Source organism: Rattus norvegicus, chromosome 6 (assembly GCF_036323735.1).
Source record: "Rattus norvegicus strain BN/NHsdMcwi chromosome 6, GRCr8, whole genome shotgun sequence".
NCBI lineage: Eukaryota > Metazoa > Chordata > Mammalia > Rodentia > Muridae > Rattus > Rattus norvegicus.
Window position 1 is genome coordinate 51181616 of NC_086024.1, and position 21670 is coordinate 51203285.

Here is a 21670-nt window from a genome sequence, read left to right on the forward strand (position 1 = left end):
CACGCACAGGGCTGCTGTGTGCAGCAGTGCTTATTTGTTTGTGTCCAGAGGCTGTGCCTGCCGCCTCGGCTTCACTGTATATAGGGCCAATGCCTAGTGCCCTGGCTTGGTTGTATGCAGATCCTGTCTCTTGTGGTGGCCTGCTTCTGTCCAGAGGCTGTGCCTGGTATGCTGTGTTGTTTGCACACAAACCTTATCTCTTGTGCCGTGCCAAGGCTTTGTTTTATAGAGGGTCTGTGCCTGGTACCCTCTGTAAGCTCCTGGTCATGGTCATATTAATCCTGGCCAGGTGTTTACATCATAGGACCTTGTTTCAGGCAGGCGTTACTATAGAGATGAAAGCCCAATCAATGCCTCCCTGCTTATTAGAGCCCATCGCTTCTGAAGGTGGGCTTTCCTCCTTGAAAGTACGTCTGCTTCTTTGATACCCACTGGATGTGCACTGTCTGCTCTGCTGAGAAGCATGCAGCTATGGAAATCCTCCGAGTTTCAGAACCAATTTGTGTGTCTCTGTGGCATACCTCCTGTATTCCTTGCTTAGCTCTGTTTACCTTAAATTTCATCTGCTTCTGAGGATGCAGAGTTTCCTGTAGTGCCTACTGTTCCCTTGGACTGACACCACAGTTCTTAGTAAGCTGCTTTTATCTCTAGGGCCACGGTGCTGGCAGATGCTGCCAGAGTGAGACACCTGCAGCTTTCTTGTCTCCCTGGTGTATTTGTGTGTTAACATCTTTCTATGAGTAATTTTGGACATTCTTGAACCCATTAAAATTTCAGTATCAGCTTTGGAACAGAAGTTGTAATTTTTCAAAATAAATTTACATACACTTGACAGTCCTTTTTGCCTTTTTACTTACTAATTTTTAGAGAAATGTATTGATTCACAACACTTTCCTTTATTTTCGAGATTATAATATAATCATATCACTTCTCCCTTCCCTTTCCTGCCTCCAAACCATTCCATATACCCCTTCCTTGCTCTCTTTCAAATTTATGTCCTTTTTTATTCTTGTGCATGCATATTCATACACGCTAAATACTCCCTGCTCAGTCTGTACAGCGTTGCTCCTGTGTACATTTTCAGGGCTGACAGTTTGGTGCTGGGACTGATAAAGGATGATTTGCAACATTTTGCCAAGTGTCTGATAAGGTTTGTTTATGTCCACTGCACAAACAAACTGGTCAGACCCTGGGATGGGGACACTAGTGTCGCCCTCCACCCCTAGGCACTGCCAGCAGTATATTTATGTTACCTGAGGTATATAAAGTAGTTATGCATACCAAACATTTCACATTCATAAAGAAATTGCTTTTAAAACAATTCCCTGGTATACATACAATTTAGCTATGTTAAAGACCGAAAAACCCCATGCATGAGTGGATGTGCTTATTTATTTTCACACAGAATTGAGTATCGGCTGAATACTTGTTACTGGAGGATGTAAGGCATCTTCAACATTATTCCAAAGTTGATCACTGTTTTGATTTCATGTTCATCATGATCAATGCTGAGAAGACAGCTTTGAAAAAAATACATAGTTCAAAACAGCAGAAGCACATTCAGGACTTTTCTAAAATTGTTGTAAACCCTATCCTAATCCCTAGCCAAAATGCATTGAATGATTTTCGATTTTCTTTCTTTCTTTCTTTCTTTCTTTCTTTCTTTCTTTCTTTCTTTCTTTCTCTCTCTCTCTCTCTCTCTCTCTCTCTCTCTTTCTTTTTTTCTTTCTTTGTGCCTGCCTGCCTGCCTGCCTGTGTGTCCAGTGTCTGTGTATGTCTATGTTATGCCATGTGTGTACTTTTCTAGGCCAGAAGAGGGTGTCAGATCCCCTAGAGCTGGAGTGGTTGTGAGCTGCATGATGTGGGTCGCAAACCAAATCAGGTCCTCTGCAAGAACAGCAAGTACCCTAACTGCAGAGCAGTCTCTCCAGCTCCACTTTGAATGATTTTGGTTGAGACTCTGTCAGTAACTCAAGCAATGGTTTACAAAGTCAAGCAATATAAGGCACATGCTGAGGGATGGTGGTGAAAAACATTAAGTCTTTGCTTCCCTATGAATGTTTGAGGAAAATGGATGGAAGTGGAAAATACATTACGTGAGGCTACCTGGGCTTAGGAAGGAAACATTACATGTTATGTCTCATGCGTACCCTAGTTTGTCACTTTTTAAAATCAAGTTTTATTTATTGTGTGTCTGAGAATGTGGAAGTCAGAGGAAATTTTTTCCAGAGTTTGTTTTTTCCTTGGGATTTGGATGTAAAACTTGGAACTGTGGGGCTGAGACATCTCTCCTTCTCTCCTCTCCTCTCCTCTCCTCTCCTCTCCTCTCCTCTCCTCTCCTCTCCTCTCCTCTCCTCTCCTCCTTTCCTCTCCCCTCCCCTTTTCTCCCCTCCTCTCTCCTCTTCTCTCAGTGTATCCCTGGCTGACTTGGAACTAGCTTTGTGGACCAGGCTGACCTCAAACTCAGAGATCAGTGTGCTTCTGCCTCCTGAGTGCTGGGATTAAAGGTGTGCACTACTGTACCCACTTCCCTTAGTTGTCATATATGTGTATTTCTGTGAGAGTGTGTAGGTAGGCCAGGAAACTGGGAAAGTGCTCATGAGAAATAGAAAATGAGGCTGTGAGGGGAGGGGAGGGCTGGCAATAGGACTTGTACTGTGAGCGTGGATGTGGAACGCAGCTGCAGTGGTCGGACATGTGCAGTGGAATGCCATTCAGCCTGGGAAACAGGCAGATCCTAACTAATGAGACCTGGGGTGAGTGTGGCCAACATTGTACTAGGTGTAACAAGCCAACACAGAAGAACAGCTCTCATTATCCCATTTCATCCAGTGATAGAGCCAAGGGGATAAGGGTTAACCAGGGGCCAGGCTGGGCAAAAGGGAATGCTGGTGTAAAGACAGATTTCACTAAGACAAGAGGGAAAGGTTCATAGTGACCAGAGGTCTATTGTTTACCTGAAAGTCAGTAAAGGAGGAGATTTTAGGGGGTAAAGTAATGCTTATATTAATTTGGTTCCATTTTTTTCATCTCAGTGCTTACACAGTTCAGAACACAATATTGTCTGTTATAAATGCATGCATCTTCTGATAACTAAAAGTAAAGATGCTACACTGTCCCTGCCACTTGCTGGGGCACAGTGATGTTTGGTGCTCACAGCTAAAGCGATGCTGGGCCACCCTCTGCAGAGCCTGACCATCTTTGATAGGTGGTGTGATGGAGACAGTAGCTCCTGGGTCAGGAGCATATTCAGTAGTTCAGTGGCTTTTCTGCTCAGATTCTGCATGTGTGAATATACTTGGGGGCATCAGTGCACTGACTGGCTCAGAGCCCAGGGACAAACTCAAGCCTAGAGTAGGTGTCAGTTACAGTGAGAATAAGAGTACTCTTTGATGGTAGATGGGACCTGGAGCATCTGCTTGTCACCAGGTGAATATCTAGTCCCTATTCTGGTGTATCTTTTCTTTCTAGCCCACTGACCAGCCAGCAAGTCATGTCATGCCTTGAGCGTATGCCAGCTCTGCTTGCATGGCTCGAGGACAGAGCAGTGTTTAAGGTCTTGTCCTGAGTGGTTTCTTCCTTGTCTGTCTGGTCCATAGTTCCTGAGAGTGAGTGCTGGTGCCTCCTGTGTAGCTTCTTCAGTTTTATCTCTAAGCTGAGCTCTCCCTGTTGATTCACCAGCTCTGCCTTTTCCTCTTCCCAACTAAGTGTGTAGGTTCCTAAGACCCTGTGTGCAGGTGGCTCCAGCCCTGTGTGCATGGGACACTGGGTCATATCAGGCCTGGGCTCTACTACATGCTTTTACATGTTCTCTTGTTCAACCTGGCTCTGGGTGGACATTTCTAACCTGCCTTGCTTCAGAACTGGTGCATAGGACTGAGCTGGTCTCATGAGTGACATGGGGCACATGTTGGCTCATGACCTGGAGACACCTTTGACCCAGCAGTGTGGTCAGAGCTGTGTTCCAAAAGATACATTGCTGGAGATAGAGGACCTTGCTTCAGGATCTGAAGACGGTGTTGGACTGTTCCTGTGCTTGCCATGAGGTTCATGCTGTTTGTGTCTTCCACTGATGTGCTCCATACTGCAGGGCCTCCAGATGGCATGTGACAGGGTCATCTCCTCCCTGTCTGAGCTTTTTACAAGGCTTTTCTGGTCCTCAACTGGCAGCCCCTTGTGCCTTTGCTGGGCTGGCTGTAGAGTAAGGCCTCCGGCTCTGTGTTTCCTTTCCATGGAGCAGAGACAGAGCTCTCACTTCTCTCTGGATGTCCTGGCCCCTGAATCTGGGTGACTACATCTCCTGCCCCTGAGGCCTTCTGCATTTTCCTCCTGCCTGGTTAGCATGTCACCAACCACTGGTTAGTGTGATGTCTTGTGAGGTTGTCGGTAGGCCTCGGACTGTATTCCAGAGGCTGTAGGGGAGCAGACACAGCTCTGTGGAAAACTGTACTCTGCTTTCCACTGTCTATGTATGTATCCAGTTTTCAGCCTTCCTTTTGCTTTTCTGGGAGGGAGTAGGCTGAAGTCTCTACCACCCTCTGGCAGTATGAGGGGAGCCAGCAGTTTCAAAAGCTCCGTGACTACGTAGGCCACAGTCATGGACATCCCCCAAACTGCCTTTTCTGTGGATCTCATTTTATATGCATGGACTGTGGAGAAGACCCAGAGTGGCCCACTCTCAGAGGACCGTCTGTAAGTAAAATCCAGAACTTTACTTGACATTTGGCCCGCAAGGGTCATGGCGACACCTTGGATCTCCACGTGGTAGTGTGAGAACACATCTCTCTGGGTAGGCCTTGCCATATCTAGGTGTTTGTAACTCTTTGTCCAGTGATTGACCATTCAAGTGAATGACAGCAGGTGCTTCTGACTGGAGTGATTGTTATGGCTTATACTATTTAGGACTGCAGGTTCCTCACCCCTGGGCTGCTGTCTCTGTAGTCAGTGGGTCCAGGTTTAAACTGGCTCAGCTGAGCCCAGGTCAAGGCTGCCTTCTCTAAGCTTTCTGCTCACTCACTCTCACCCTTTTCATTGTATCTGTCTACACACACATGTGCATGCATGTTAGGCAGGGAACACTGCTGATGGATGCCTGTCTGTGTCCCTGGGATTGCCCCTGTGAGAGCCACCTCATTTTCATCCCCTCAGTTCTCCTCCAGTCCATCACTATGCTCAGGCCTTCCTGACTTTTGCTGCAGCAGTCTACACATGGCCACTAGAGGAAGGACCAGGCCTAATTGCCAGATGGTTGGAAGTTGCCGAAAAGCTTGAGCAGGCTCTCTTAAGATGGGGATTGTTGGGTCATCTGGTGTTTTGGAAGTGTGTATGCTGTTTTCTCACTCTTCAACCCGTGAGAGATCTGGTTCTTCAACTATTCGCATACTCAAAGTTGTCCTTTTTGCATTAGGCATTTGCTGTCCTGCTGAGTTTGGTGTGTCTTCAATCATATTTTGCAGTTCTCTAATTACTCAGTGTGGAGCATCGTTCCTGGAACATGCTGACCATTTATACATCTTCATTTCTCAAGTGTCTCATTCAGTATGACACCCATTTAAAACTGTTTTAAAACTGTGCTGTCTGTTTTATTACAGAGCTGAAAGGTTCTTTATAACTTCTGGACACAGCCCTTAGTAAGTTCTATATAATATAATGTTTCTCCCTTTTTTTGCTTTTCCTCCTTTGTTTTGATTTTTTTAATAGAGTTATATTTTGATGAAGCTCAAATAATAGTGTGTTTTGTTTGGTGAGTAGATATTCTTAATTTTAATGTTGCTTGTTGTCTGTCTTTCCCCTAGTGGCCAGTGTGCCTCTGCTGTTGAAGTTGTGAGGGCGGTAAGTGTGCACCTGCACACCCTTGTCCTGGCTCCTCTTATACCTCCGCCTTCCATCAACTGCACTTGGGGTTTGTGCTGTTACGGAAGGGAGAGGGTGCCTTTCTCATATGGATACAGAACTGACTTAGCAGTGCTGAAAGGCACTCTCATGCAGAGGGATTTTTGCTGCACACCAAGTGACTGTCTTGACAGAAGTCTTTTCTTGTCCTCCTCTGGACCACTTGCCATCTGTACCCACAGAAAAGTGGCATCTGACATGTAAATCACCCCATTCTGTTTTTCTTTCTCAAGATTATTGGGTATCTGTGTTTTGCACATTCTCCCGCAGGTTGTTTGTTTTGTTCTTGTGAGACTAGGTTTCCCTGTGTAGCTTTGGCTGTCCTCAAACTTACTCTGTAGATCACGCTGGACTGGACCTCAGGGTCTGCCTCCCTCTGCCTCTGCCTCTGCCTCTGCCTCTGCAGTGCTGGGGTTAAAGGTGTGAGCCACCTCTTCCCAACTCTCATGCAAGCTCTTGATTTCTACTCCCCATAAATTTTACACAGTGCTCAGTAGCTTCTGTCCATGAGCATGGGCTGTTACACTACTTGTTTACTTGTTAGCTTTTTCTTGTCAGCGTTGTTTATACAGAGAGAGAGAGAGAGAGAGAGAGAGAGAGAGAGAGAGAGAGAGAGAGAGAGAGAGAGAAAGAGAGAGAGAGAGAGAGAGAGAGAGAGAGAGAGAGGAGAGGAGAGGAGAGGAGGGCAGGGGAGGAGAGGGGAGGAGAGGAGGAGGAGGAGGAGAGAGAGATTTTTAGTTAAAATATTACTTGTTTTATTATTTTTAGCTGTGTGTGTGCAGGCGGCTGTTGAGGTTAGAGGTACAGGTAGTCGTGAGCTACTTGCCGTGGGTGCTGTGGACAGAGCTCAGGTTTTTTGGAAGAGTGATGCTTTTACCTGTGAGCCCTCTCCTTAGCCCACAGTGCTGTTCTTCCGCACTGTTTTAAATGGTTCGTCTTGCTGCTGATAACCAGTAGATAGACGGCCAAGTTTCGTCTCAGTGTTCAGCTGCTGTGCTCTACAGGGTGATGCAGATTCAGGTGCATCTTCTAGCTAGCAGTGGCAGTGCGGTTTCTTCTCTCTGTCTCGACCGAGATGAGGCCGCTTTCCTTCTAACATGTTATGTGGCCTTGGCAGTGCGAGGCTGCCCCTTCCCGTTCTCAGGGGCAGTTCTACACTCCATTGACAATGCTTACGTTTCTGTAGAACTTTCCTTTTGCTTCCAGCTCTCTCTCCTCCCCCATCGTTTCCATCCTCTTGTCTTTTCCTTCCCCTATAAGTAAACTTTCTTCCACTTCTAGTCTTCAAAGACTGTTGCTGACACAACACTGAATTGTGCTGGTTGTTTCTGTATTTTTGGTGATCATACTTTCCCCCCCTTTAGCATGTTAATGTGATATTAGCTTGCTTAATTCAGAATCAACTTCATTTCCTTATTTATTGTTTTAATTATTTCATTCAAGTGTGCATTCATTCATTTGTGTGTGTTGGTGACACACTTAGAGCATAGTGTGCATGTGGAGGTCAGAGGACAGCTTGCAGGAGCTGATTCTTTTCTTCCATTCTGTGGGATCTGAGAATTGAACCCAGGTTGCCAGCCTTGAAGGCATTAGTGCCTTTACCCACTAAGCCATCTTCTGGCCCAGCCTTATTTCCATGGTGATGCTATTTGCATACACCATTGAGCTTTATTTGTTATTATTTTTATATCTATTAGTGAGGTAGGACCATAGGATATTTTATAATTCCTTCTAGATTCTTGCTATTTAGTAGGTGGCCTTCCTCCCCGCATCCTCCCTCCTCCCCGCATCCTCCCTCCTCCCCACATCCTTCCTCCTCCGTGCTCTCACCCTCCTCAGTCTTCATTCCCTCTCTCCTTCCTTCCTGTCCTCCCCCCTCCTTTCTTCCCATTTTGAGATAGTATCTTATTATGTAGCACAGCAAATTTTGAATTTTCAGCCTTTTCCTTCTCATTTGTAAGTGCTGGGGTTATAGGCAGGAGCTGTATACCTGGTCTCTTGTCTTTTGTTTAAATGCTTGGAAAGATTTGTGTTGTAATTAGCTGAGCTTGTGGTTTCTGTGTAAGAATTAATTTTACAATTCATTCATTTACTTAATTTGTGTGTGTGTGTGTGTGTCTGTCTGTCTGTCTGTCTGTCTGTCTGTGTCTGTGCATGCACAGGTATGGAGATGAGAAGACAATTTGTAGGAGTTGACTCTTTCCTTCTACCATCTGAGTCCCAGGAATTGAACTCAGTCTTAGGCTTGAGGGCCTGTGCCTTCACCAACTGGCCATCTCTCCAGGCCTAAAATAGATCCTTGTTCAGTCAGAAAGTTTATTTCTTCTGTTAATTCTGTTAAATGTTTGTCTTTCTGTGAATTTACTATTTCACTTGAATTCTGAGTATCCTTAATATGAATCTAACATCTGTGTGATGCTTTACAGTGTTTGTATCTGATGTGACATCACCTTTTCAAGATACTGCTAGCCCGTGCCAGCCTTCATTCCTGCTCTAAGAACAGACAGCAGGCCTTGCTCTTCTTGTTTGGATTTTGTGTATATTTTCTTGTTTGTGCCAAGACAGGACCTTTCTATATAGCATATGGTGTTTCTGCCTCAGCCTCCCTGATGGAGGGCAGGTCTGGGCCACTGTGCCTGACTTTTTTCCTAACCTATTCTTTTGTTTATCCAGCTTCTGTAGGCAGCCAGGTGCTGCTGGTGTGAGCCTGAGTGATGTGAGCCAGCTTGCTGTAAGCTTTCCCCATTGCTGCCTAGAGTCAATTTCCTTGTGTGTGAGGTCATTTGGCCCTGAGCCATCTGCTTTCCATCTCCTATCCGTCTGTCCATGTGGGTATATGTCTGTAAAACAAAGTAGGAGAAAAACACAGGAAGAAAAGCCAGAGTAAATAAAAAAGAAAACACACAGATTCAGTTTTATGAGGAGTGATCCAGGATGGTATGCATGGGAAGCAAGTGTAGCCTATCAACAGTATCCCCTTGACTGCTCTACAGTTGCTCTCTGTTGTGTCAGGTAGGCTCAGGTGTGGTATTAGCTCAGGCTAATAACACAGGGTACACAGAGGAAGGACATTCAGTCAGCAGAGTGGCCCTGCCGGCTGGTGTGGGTTTTGAAGGGAGTGGAATTACTATGCCACAAGCACAGTTTCATTACTTGCTGCCTTGATCAAGGGCTCTGGTGAGCAGCCAGGGTGAGACAGATGATCCCTGCAGAGAGCATCTGCTTTCACACCAGGGACCTGACCTAGAGGACTCCACAGAACAACTGCTTGGACATCTCATGACCCTGCCACCACCCCACCCCCTATCCTGGTCACTCCACAGAGCAGTTGCTTTCCCACTGAGGCCAAGCCCTCCAGTGGCTCCACAGAGCAGAGTTCACATTAGGGATCGTTCATTGAGGTGATCTTTAAGGCAAAAGGATGCTGTTTAGCACATTTCCGGTGAGTGGTGGTGCTGCAGTCCCAGTACCTGGGAAGTGGAACCTGGGTTATCAGGAGTTCAAAACCATCCTTAGCTATATAGCTAGTTCAAAGCCTGCTACATGCGACTGCCTCAGAAAACAGAAACAGCAATGAAACCAAATCAAACTAAAACCAAATGGAAAGCAAGTTTTAAAAGTATATCTCAGAATCTAATTAAAATCATATTTTTAAACACCCTCTCTTCTAAGACATTTTCTAGAGTGTCCAAGGCCTGCCTTGACTGTGCCTGGAGAGCTGTGAGGCCACTCTCTCCAGATGAGTTTATTTCCTATATCTACACATGATTTTTCAGGTTGCTCTAGGAATACCCAGATCCCTGGAGTACCTTAGAATACTGGGTGTCCAGGATCTGAGAATGGTAGGAAGCCACCCGCAGTGGGAGCTGGGAGGAAGGGTCGCGTTCACACAGGGTGCTGTGCAGGTGCCCTGGTCCTGGCTGCTCTGCTCCTGCGATAGCTTGCCAAGAGGAGCACACGTGGATTTCAGCTCCTGGCACTTGTGAGCAGTCCTGCCCTCTGTCCCCAGACACAGGTCATTTCAGGCAAACCAAGGCAGAACATTTGACAAATGAGGACATCTCAGTGATTGACATTTGTTTGTGATTCCATGAAGCTGTGAATAGAACCCCAAGAGTGGCCTGGCAGTTACGGCAGTGCCTTTATCTGGTCCCTTTCTTAAAATCCACTGTCAGAGAACAGGATGGAAGAGTTGAGGAGGCTAAGCTCTCTACAGCAGCCTACAAGCCAGGGGTGGGGGGTTCCCTGCTGCTCAGGGCTACCTGCACGGTAGTGTTTCCGGGAGCAGCGTGCCCTGCGTATAGGCTGGCTAAGTGCTGAGTGTATGTGGGACGGAGCTTTGCTGACATTTTTCTTTTGCTTAGCTTCAGACAGTCGAGTCCAGGCATGTGCAGCCGTGTGGAGGATGCCCAAGGAATTAGAATCTGGTAGCCACGAGTCCCCTGAAGACCCTGCAAGCACTGCGCAGACCCTGGAGCTGCTCTGTCACCTTGACAACGGGGCCCAAGGCAACGTGGCCTGGTAGGATGCTACATATTTCATACACGGGGAAGAAGCCTAGAGGCTGCTCAGGTGCTGTGTGGGCATAGCTTTCTTCACTTCCTCCAGTTTCTCCCCCTTGCTTCCCACTTGTGTTACTCTTTCTCTACAGAGATGTTTGTACGGCCTGTAACTTTTAGTCCTAGATGTTATCTAGGATACCCACAGTTACAGAACACCTCCCTCCAAGAGTGCTGAAGAACGAGTGTCCCACCCTTCACCCCTCTTCCAAATCGCATTGCCTGCAGTCACCTGACAATAATAGACTAGCCTGGCCTCATGTAGCATTTATAACTATCACCTATTGCCTCAGCTTCAAAGACGAAACTTTCTCTTGCTGTAGACTCCATAGGAAGGTAGGATACGCCTGGCAGTGTCCCCAGGTCCCTCCATCTCTGTCCTTTCCTTTTATTTCCTGTCAATCCTGTGGCATGTGTGGAGATGAAGAAATGTGACTACCATTTGTGGGGATCCTGGGCAGTCCCTCTCTATGAGGTTAGAAGTTGGCTTTATCTCCCAGGCCCTCTACAGTGGCCATAGCTTCAGACATCACTGCATGTCTGTTCTTAGCAAGAGTTGTGCACTTGGTACTGTACACTTCAGTGCAATTGCCCATGTCCACATGTACATTTCTGTGAGGAGACATGGGTCCTCAGCAACCCAGCAAACTATTAAACAGCTGTTGTACACACTCTTTCTGGGTTCCAGGATGGTGGGTGAACATCGAGGGATCTGATCTTACGGAGTTATGGTCCCTAGAAGAGATGCTGAGCACAATGGCCTGCCAAGGCATGGGTCTGTAACATACCCTGGTTGTCAGGAGTGTGTGCTGTGCCCCAACGGGAAGCAGTGAGTCATGTTTGCAAGAGGATACACCTGGAGGAAGCACTCGAAACTGGGCACTATCTGGACAGTCTGGGACTGTCACAGTCAAGCTATGTGGGGGCTCTCATGAATTCCATGCTAGCCCTAGGGGATTTGTTTCTACTGCTGTTTCTACTTGGTCAGTAGCCATTTGCTTGTCAAGAGGCACTCTAAGTACTGACATCACCCAGTCTCACAGGCAAGGGGAAGCCAATGTGTCCTTAAGCTACAGGCATGAACACCGGTATGCTGTCATTCTACTGCCTGAGTACAGAGTTTGCACGTTACAGAGTTCTCTTGCAGAGTTCATGCCACACAGTGATTGTGGTACCGGATTAAGCAGGCCTTGGTGTGTGGCAAGCTGATACCTGGGAATGAGGCACCTGGAGGTGGCTTCCTTGACTTCCAGCGTGCAAGTACTCCAGTCACATACCACTCAGAAGGCCATGGCACACTTGTGTGCCCTGTAGGAAGCTGGGTATTAAAGTGCTTGCTCAGTTGCCTTCTGCCTGTGTCCAGGCTACAATGGCTGGCCCAGTGGATGTCCTCAGATTCATCTGCAGTGCTCATGAATTTGACCTTGGTGTTAGTATTCAAAAGAGCTCACCATCTTTTCGGTTTTCCCTGCACACTTTTCTCACATTGCTTGTTTTTAGTGTTTTACTTTAAAGTAATTACAGTCCCACTAGCATTTGTAGGAATAACCTGGGAGCCCTGAGCACCCTTCACTTGGGTTCCTATGGTAACTATATGACAACGATAGTGACGCCACTATCACTAGAAGTTTCACAAACAACCTGTGGTTATGTGTGGGAGTTCAGGTCCCAGTACCCCAGTATTGTCTCTGCTGCTACTTGTGTCCTACAGGTTGGAAGTGTGTTTGACCTCGGTCCTTGAGGCCCTCTCAGAAGAAGAGTTTGTCCTTGAGCTGTCTGCTCACCTGCTTTTGGTCTCTAGCAAAGTGGAGTTGGATGCAGAGCAGGATGAATCTTTCTCCTGATAGGAAAGGCTTGCAGTCCAGCATGTGACCCATCAGATGTTCTTCCAAAAGAGACAAATAGCCCTGGGCTCACTCTCCTTCTCACTCTTCCTAAGCATGCTTCCTGTAAGTGCTGACTGACTCTGGTCAGGGGGAAGGCCGTGACTTCAGCACCACGGACAGCGCTAGACCCAGCAGCTGGAGAAGAATCCCTACCACACTGAGATAGAGCTGCCCTGTCAGTGAGCCAGGGCTGTTTCTCCACTGATCATGTGGAAAGGTCTGCCAGTGTCCTGCAGCCTGGGGAGTCAAGCAGAGTGCACAGGCTTGCTGACTCCTTACAGGACTGTTGGGTTATGACCTCACCGCCACAGGTGCAGAAGCAGCTGCCATCACTTGGAATTTGGCTGTTGTCTCAGGTGTTGGGAACAGTTCACCTCAGCAGAGAGGGCTTCCAGTGCTTTACCTTCATATATGTCTTTGTACCACATGTGTGCTTGGTGCCATGTGGTGGGTAGAAGAGGATCCACTAAAACTGGAGCTGCAGATGGCATGAAGCACCATGTGGGTGCTAAGAATAGAATTTGAGTGTTCTGCAGGGGCAGCCGGTGCTCTTAACCACTGAGCCATCTCTGCAGCCTGAAGATGGTCTTTTAAAAATCTTCCATCTCTGTTTTGTGTAGTTCTCTTTGAGTTTGTGGCTAGACTGATACTTATGTAATGGTTTAATGTGGAGTAGGTGTATTAACTCTGGGCCACCATGCTTGACTTCTTCCTAGCACTGGTACATGCCCAGCTGGTACGCTCCAGCATGTTTGAGGTCCTGATAAAGGGGAGGTTTCCTGGAACTCAACTTGTGAGCAGGGAAGGAGGTGGTTACCTACCAAGAATAATATAATGTAGCAACACCATGGGTCTAATGGCCACAACAGGACAGTTCTACCACTCTCTGTCTCTTTCTGGTGATCAGGACATCTCCAGCCTGCTTGTGAGCGAGCACTTTGGTCAACAGACGAAAAGCCAAAACGATAGAAACCCCAGTAAGTCATGTTGTGTGCGTCCTTCCAGTAGTGAATGGAGCAGCTCTGCAAAGCACTCTCTTAGGTGATGCAGATCTCCTTTATAGGAGAGGTTGCTTTATTAGTAGTCAGAAACTTTGGAGATGGATGTAAAAGTAGTTGAAGCCCACTGTGATACGTTCCCAGCTACTGTATTCAGAATCTGGCTTGTATCATAGTAAGTTTCATAGTTTCTTGAGCGTGCAGCTCCATGTAGGTATTTATTTCTCTGGCCGCATTCTGAGTAACTATGGTGCTGCACAGCCAACTGACCCCTGCTTCCCAAGCCAGCTGCCAGAGAAGAAGACCCCTCCCCTACAGAGAGAGTAAATATCACACTGAAATGCCAACCAAGCTGAGCAGGCAGGACACCTGGGAGGGCTAGTGTGCATAGCGAGCTGGTGATTAGGAAGTAAAGGGCAGGAGTGGTGTTGAGAGAGGAGAGGGAGGGGACCTGGAGTATTTGTCAGGAGTAGAAGACCTGGCCCTGTCTCTCTCCTTTCTAAGTTTGGTTTATGTGAGGAAACAGGATGCTGCCATAGGGTGAATATTGTGAAGAGCAAGTGAATGGTTGTCCAAAGTCCTGCAAAGCTGCTTAAGGAAAGGTTTCAGAAGTTCGTGCTCTGACTGTCCCGAGACAGCAGAGATCTCCCGTGATCACCACAGGCCATTGTTAGATCAGCACAACTTTAGAAGAGTCATCTCAGTGCTACTGTGATCCCTAAGCAGACACTCAACAAGCTGACTCCTGACTATTGCTCAGTACCAAACCCGTCTCTTAGGCTGCCGCTTAGTTTGTGGAGGAAAAGCACAGTTCTATGACGCCAAAGGATACTGTGAACATCCTTTGGTGTTTCCTCAGCAACTCCATAGAAGGGAATGTGTCATTGTCCTTTCCCCATATGAGTTTAGAAAAATTAAGTATTAAAATGCAATTCACAGGCAGAATTTCCTGGGAAGAATCAAATACAGAAATCTGAAAATAGTGTAGAAAGTATAGATCATTATTTACAGCAAAGAGAAATTTAAATTCATGTTTCCCTTAATTAAAATGTCTCAAGAGTGTGTTTCTGTTGGTCCTTTTCTGAACCAAGTGTCAGTCAGAACATGGGAAGAAGCAGAGAGTGCACAATTGCGCCCTGTGGAAAGGGAGAAAGCAAGTCCATTTTGGCTGCTACCACCAAGTGCTGCACACTGGGAGCTTTTAATGGCAGCATTTCATTCCCACCAGTCTCGATGTCAAAAAGTCCAGCTTATATTCCCTGCAGACCTGGAGTCTGATGAAGTAAGTCCCTCTGTTCAGCTCACTGATGGTTCCTGTCACTGTCTTCATGTATTCACAGGAACATGAGCTCCCAGGGACTTGTTGCTCTTGATAAGGCCATCAGTGGTATTGAAGGTCTGTTATTGAAACTTGATGTCCAATAACAATTATAAACCTAAAGGTATGGTGATCCATGTGTGAGGATGTTCCTCTATAGCTGTCACTCCTAAGGAGCTGAGAGATGAAAAGACAAAGGACTTCTTATCTGGATGATCAGAAAGGCTTCTGATCCTCCTATATTAGCTTGTTCTTTATTTCAAAATTTACTATAATTTAAAAGCTACCTTTGAATTTGCTTAAATCTAGGAACAAGAATCTTTGGAGTCATGTAATGCGTCTTTGGACATCAGGGGAACATCACCTGGGCTTGCTGTGTTCTTCCTGACTCTCGGGTGAACTCCTGTGAGGAGATGTTGGGCGTTAGTAGCTATGTAAAGGGGTCTGCTCTAAGTATGAGCCACGTTAGGCCGGTGTGGATTTTGAATTCCCCACAATAATTAAGATGACCTGAGCCAGCTCTGCTTGATCAGCTGAAAGGCAGGAAAAGACTCTAGTGTAGAGTCCTATGTGCTCTCTCCATCCTTCAACCCTGTTTCACCCCAAGCAACAGTGTATCCAGGGGTAGGTGTTGAGTTTGTGTGTCTCTTGCATCGTTTATGGGGGTGGGGAAGCCTCCCTGTTACACTTAGACTCTGGCCCTCTTTGCTCTTGAGTCCTGACTGGTGGAAGGCTTCTCTCAGTCGAGTTGAGCATACATACTGTAGAGTTCTACTGAGTCGCTAACTGCATGTTGTACTCCAAAGAGAGAAACACCTGACACAACCACCTTCGCCTCACCTCCAGGCGGTGTTTGCTCTTAACTTTCTGTCTGCCTGAAAGTGGAATTTTTTTGGTTGATAGCGCCATAAGATGTTTGTCCCAGTGCGATGTCAGAGTAAACAGACTTTTAATAACCAAGTCACCTGGTGTCAGAACTACATGCTCGCCTGTCAGAAAGTTCCCAGGTAACATATCAACATGACTCTGTCACTGGAAGTGTTTCTTATGCCACAGCATAAAGGTCCGGTACCTCTGCAGATAGATCAAAAGGGCTTGTTGACTTTCTGATGTGGTTCTCAACACTGCCTTTTTAATCCTTAGAGCACTTGTGTGAAGGTTACTAACCAGATCTTTGTGTCACAGGAGCATTGTTCTGTGATCTGAGGAAAATTTTTGTTATATTGAATTTCTTATGTAATATTCTTTTTAAAAGAGTTGACTTACATAGCGTTTCTTATCCTAAGCTCTGCCCTTCCCTACTCAGTAAGCAGCATGTGGAGAACCTGGTAGCTGTGGCCACTGCTTCTCACGCAGTGGGGCCTGTGTGGATTGTCCTACCCTCTTGTTAGATGCCCTGCACGTCTGTGATCAAGGGAGGTGGGGAAGAGCATGTATGGAGAGTGCCATTGTAAGTTGTGTTGGATTGCCTTGTGGTGGTGGAACTATCCCTTCCCTAGGTGCTGATGGAGAATCATTAGTTTTGCGCTCACATACTTAAAGAAAAATGTGTTTTTTGTTTGAACATGAAACTTGCTGATTGGAGCCACCTTCCTGTTCCTGTGGCCCTTGGTAACTTCTTCAGAAGACTTCAGCTCTAACTTCATTGGGTTTACTTACAGTCAGCCCTTGCTTGTGTTTTTTTGCATCATGATGATGTAGGGACAGAACACATTTCTACTGGCTGTGTGCTACTGTTTTCTTGACTTGTTAATATTGTTTATGTCTTCATTTTCTGGTAGAATGTGATAAAAAAGTAGGTGGTTTTTATGAACAATAAATAAATAAAACTTAGTTTGGAAAGGATGGCAGAAACCATAGGCTGTTTGCTCTGTTTATAGCACTGGTTTCATGGTGATGATATATAGGAAGATGGAATTTCCCTTTTTATTGGGTTTTGTGTACTACAGCTATCACCAGCATGATGACCAGAGGAGAGTAACCTGTAAAACAACAACAGGTAAAGGTCATTGCTGCTGCAGCTCTATAGATGCTCTGCCAGCCGTGCTCAGTGCTGCAGCTCCATGCTGCTTGCAGGAAACAAAAGTCCTTTTCCCTGTGTCTTTTGCAATTGCATGTTATAGGGTAAAAACAAACTGGGAAGTAAGAACTGTCATCACTTACAACATCCTCCCAGCAGCAGAGACCCATGCCTGACAATGGCAGAGGGAAAGCCTGTGGGCAGAGTGTGTTCTCTGTGGGTGCCTGCCTTCTGCGTGTGAATTTTAGGAGCCACAGTTATCTGAAGGAAGCCAGTCAGCTCTACATGGGGTGTGTTCTGTGTGATGGCAGCTTTCCTTTGTCTGCCTTCTGTGTGTCGCCTGTGTGTTTATTTTGCCTACAGATTTTAATTGGTGAGCTGTCAAAATTTCCTACAATGTTTTCTGGAAGTCTACTGTTAGAGACTCCAAGAAGCCTGACTCTGAAACGTCTGGGCTTTTAGGTCTTTCCTCATGCTGCCTTCCTTGGGGCTGGGCTATGGTGGTATCAGCAGGAAGCTGCACTGTGACCTTGACTAGGATGAGATGGGTCTTGTGTGTGGGGTTTCTGGTCTTCCTCTTAGAACATTTTTGATCTCTTCTCCCTGACCCTTAAGCCCACTCTGAAGTTGTCCTGGAAGGAAATGTCCAACAGTTTCCTCAGTTCTGATGGGATGGTTGCCTCCTCCAATTTGCCTTTAAAAAGACTGGCATAGGCAGTGTGCATTGGAGCACCTGGGACCATGGCTTGGCACCTGCCTGGCTTTAAGATATATGACTGCCAGAGGCCCTAAGCCAAGTACTGTGAAGGAGACTCTGATCCAGGACTTCATGTGTACAGAGAAGCAAAGCACAGCTAAGTGTACTTTACAGAGCCAAGAATTTAGTGTCTGGCCTCTGCTGCTGACTTTCCCCCTTAAAACCATTCTCTGGGAAATTTTTTGGTGTTCGTATAAACAGAGTTATATTTATTAACAAAATATCTATCTGACAACAGTAATCTGGGTAGGTAGGGCTTGTTTGGGCTCCTAGTTTCAGTGTGTAGTCAGTCCATCATGGCAATGACGGCATGATGGAGCTGCAGATGTGATGTCAGCAAGGCAGTGCAGGTCACATGACATCTGCAGTCGGGATGCAGGGACGAATGAATGCTGGTGCTCTGCTCACTTTCTCCTTCCTGGGTAGTTCAGGACCCCAGTCCTTTTGGTCGTGGTAAGTCCTCTTCAGCTAATGTTTTATGTAGAAATGTTTGGAACACTGACGGTGTCCGTGGGACGTGAATGTGACCTGGTCCTGATTACAAGGCTGACCTTTTCTGCTGAGCTCTAACCTAAGGGTCATGGTAAACAGATGGAGTTGAGACTCTAGCCTTCAGACAATGCATGGCAGTCAGTTATGGGTAATGTTTGATAAAGGTGTTCTTCATCCCAACCCTTTACATTTAGACCAAATCCTAGTGCTGACCAACATTTAGTAATGGTTAAGGAGCAGTTGCCCAAAGGGAGAATTTCTGTTATTTTTTGGTCACCCTATAATCCATACCTTAAAATTGTGCAATCTTTAGGAAACAGGTTAAGTCTTATAACTTATAACTTTCCCATGTTTTACAGATGACATGACTAGTCCACTTTGGGCCCTGCCTGAGAATATTAGTTGCAGGGTCCCAAGAGTTTTCTATGCTTCTGAACAAGAAAGACAGACAATTGTAAGGCAAGAACCTGAAGGCCCCACTTCAGACAACTTTGAAATACCAGGAAGTCACCTCAAGTTTTGGTTGTTGGCACATGTGCCTTGTGTGTGTGTGGGTGTGCACGGATGAGTTTTCGAAGGATGCTTCCAGTGACCAAAGTTGCTGTTGCTACTACCTGAATGGATATTATCTATCTGTAAGCCCAGGTTTAGTTCCCAGACTCTATGGGGCAGTACACACATGTAGGGTACATATAAAGCATTGGCTGAAGCATTAGCTGACTTACCACAACCGAGGGAACCACCATCGCAGAGACTGGGGTCCTGAACTATCCAGAAAGGAGAAGGTGATCTGAGCACCAGCAATCATTCGTCCCTGCATCCCGACTGCAGATGTCATGTGACCTGTAGTCCCTTGCCGACTCCACATCTGCAGCTCCATGTAACTCCCTCAAACTCACAATGATCCTCCTGTCTTTGGCTCCAGAGGACTGGGGTTAAAGGTATGCACCACCATGCTGGCTTTATATATATATATATATATATATATATATATATATATATATATACTGTTTCTTGGGAACTTTTGCTTGTAGGCTTGCACTTCAGCTTCTAAATTGCTAATAGAAATCATTTGTGACTTTCAGGTTCATAAAAATGACTTTCATTTAAGTTCCTTACTCAGTTTTTTTCTTTTTCTTTTTTAAAGAAGCTCTTTTCATGAGCATTTTCTGCCTGTGGCCTGCTAAATCCTGGGACTTGCACTCTCTCCTCAAAGATGTGGCTTTTGGCTACAAGGTGTCTGTCTTCTCTCTGCTGAGTCCGATACCAGGAAATGTAGCCTTTTGTTGGGAGTGAGAGTCAAGGGCAGGGAAGAGGCTACTGAAGTGTCCAGGAACTGCTGGAATGTGAATACAGATGCTTGTCACACAGGGTTAGAGCATTGTGCTTTCTCAGGGAGGCTGGGGACAGGTAGAATCACAGGACATAGAATGAGCAGGGTGAACATTATATTTCTCCTTCTGTCAGGATGCCAGCAGCCCCCTTCCTGGGCTATTCTGGCCAAAGCCTGGGCCGTTTTGATTTCCTCTATATTCCTGGGTTGACAGTGTAATCTGTAGAGGCTGGCCGTGTGGCCCGACAGCCAACAGTGCAGCATGTTCTCTCCTCCTGGGCGCTTGTTCTTAATGCACAAAGGAGCTTTGCCACCTCTCTGAGGGTTCTATGCCTGTTCTTAAAGATTGCAAGAAGGGTGATAACGAGGAGGGTGCCCACATGTTTGGAGCAGAGTGGTAGCATGAATTGACATTAAATGGATGACTTGGGTATTTTACTGAGAACAGACTCAGCACAGTGAGTCACTGAACAAATGATATCCCTGCTAGTCCTTTTCCTTTGGTGATAATGTAGACAACATTTACCTCCCACTCACTGGGCCCTCGAGTAAATAACGTTTTATTGCATTGTGCTGCCAAGGTTTGGTCCTCTGTCGCCAGTAGCTGCTTTTGTGCATCAGACAGCACTCTGCTGGTCTAGAAGCCACACCGCTCTTCTGGTCCTTGCTGTTTACCATCCAACCCTTGTGGGGACACTGGATAACACTTTCTCCAGCTGATTGACACAGCAACTCCTCACTGGGATATTTTCAGATTTTTGTTGCACAAATTATGGATTTTGTTTAATGTTATGAGTAGTTTTATGGTTTTTATTTTACAGTTGATTAGATTTAAGTTCTAAAAGAAAGACTGGCGATTCTCTGGTCCTGTAGTTCTTCACCCACTCAGGCCTCTGCTCACTGAGAATTTGTTCCAGTGAAACACAGATGGAGAATGAGTTCTCACAAGTCAGCAAGTGCTCCTGTGAAGGGTGCCTTTTAGAGACCATGTCATAAAGAACAGGGGTTCACAAGAGAACTAGAGGCAACCGGCCACACTTTACAGGATGTACAAACTTCCTTGTTGTCAAGGATGTAAATCAAAGCAGCACATGTACTTTGGTGGGGAATTGGGAGTTCTTAACAGAATGGCCAGGATCACATTTATGACCAAAACTGGGGAAGCACCTGTGTGGGAGGAGTCTGCAAGCACATCTGCCTGTTGAACCTGAACTGGCAGTTCTGATAACTGACCTGATCTTCACGGGTGCCAAGAAGTGTATCTCTAAGATACCTACTGTTTTACCGTACAAATCAGTTGTGTGAAAAATTGGAAAAAAGCCCAGAACTGTCATACAGTAGTAACCATATTTTAAAGGCACAGAAATCCTGGGGCTGGAGAGACAGGTCAATGGTTAAAAGCATTTATTGTTTGTACAGACAACCTGAGTTTGATTCCCAGTGCTCACACAGCAGCTTGCAACTACCTGTAACTCCAGGTTCAGGGGATCTGATATGTGATGTACATTTCTGGCCTCCATGGTCACCAGGCATTCATGTGGTACATAGACACACATGCAAGCAAAACACCCATGCACAGAAAATGAAAATTAAAATATATGAAAAATCACAGAAATCTATATTATTGACTTCTGTGAAGCCTGTGGATAGAAGTGTGTATGTTTGACCTAGAATGACCAGGATAATTTAAAGGAAGAACAGAAGTTTCACAGTGATACCAATGGCTGGTGACAATCCTCCAGGAATCTTTGTAATGTGCTATCTGCACTCTGCATGTTAGAGATGACCTAGAGAGCATGTGACCCAAGCAGTATGACATCCCTGGAGGGGAGAATGTGAGGGACTCCAACTTAGATTCTAATTTTGCATTTTTTAACTTGGCATTTGACTTTGTGTGCAGAATAAGTTAATACCACAATTCAGTGAGGTGTCACCAAGGCCAGTGCTATCTTGAACTTCGTGCCAAGAGGAGAGCTTCTTTAGTGCCCACTCAGGGCTGCTGATTACTTTGTTAACAAGAGTTGGTAGATGTGGGTGGTTCACTGACGAAGGTGGTAGTGCAGTGCTGGCAGGAGGACGTGGGAGTAGTAAAGATGGTCAGCTGAGCTGCCGTTATAAACCCTGGAGAAGGCCAGGGAAAGCAGGACCACAAACACAGCAAGTCTGTGTGCTACTCCCCCAACGGCAACAGGATGAGAGAGAGATCACTAGGTAGTTTCCAACCACCAGGCTTAACAGAACAAGTCAACACTTTTAAGGGAAATAAATGTCTCTAGACAAACGACAGTGGAAGCACACAGCAAGGTGCAGCAAAAGAACTTGAAGAGGGAATTTTGTAGTGGTGAGTATCCATGTTAAGTGTGAAGTGATATTTGCATTAAGTTTCTAGTGACACGTATCCTGTTAAATATGTAG

General features: G+C 46.0%; 1 protein-coding gene across 2 annotated transcripts in view; it reads left to right on the plus strand.

Moving 5' to 3' along the window:
* Nucleotides 1–21670, plus strand: part of Eipr1 (EARP complex and GARP complex interacting protein 1) — a 113627-nt gene that overhangs the window by 64789 nt on the left and 27168 nt on the right. The window contains exon 4 of one of the 2 annotated variants that reach the window (NM_001012192.1): nt 10257–10413. In NM_001012192.1, the coding sequence (NP_001012192.1) occupies nt 10257–10413 (157 nt within the window). Of the gene's footprint in view, nt 1–10256; nt 10414–21670 lie in introns of those variants that run through there. The other variant, XM_063262074.1, reaches the window with a different exon arrangement.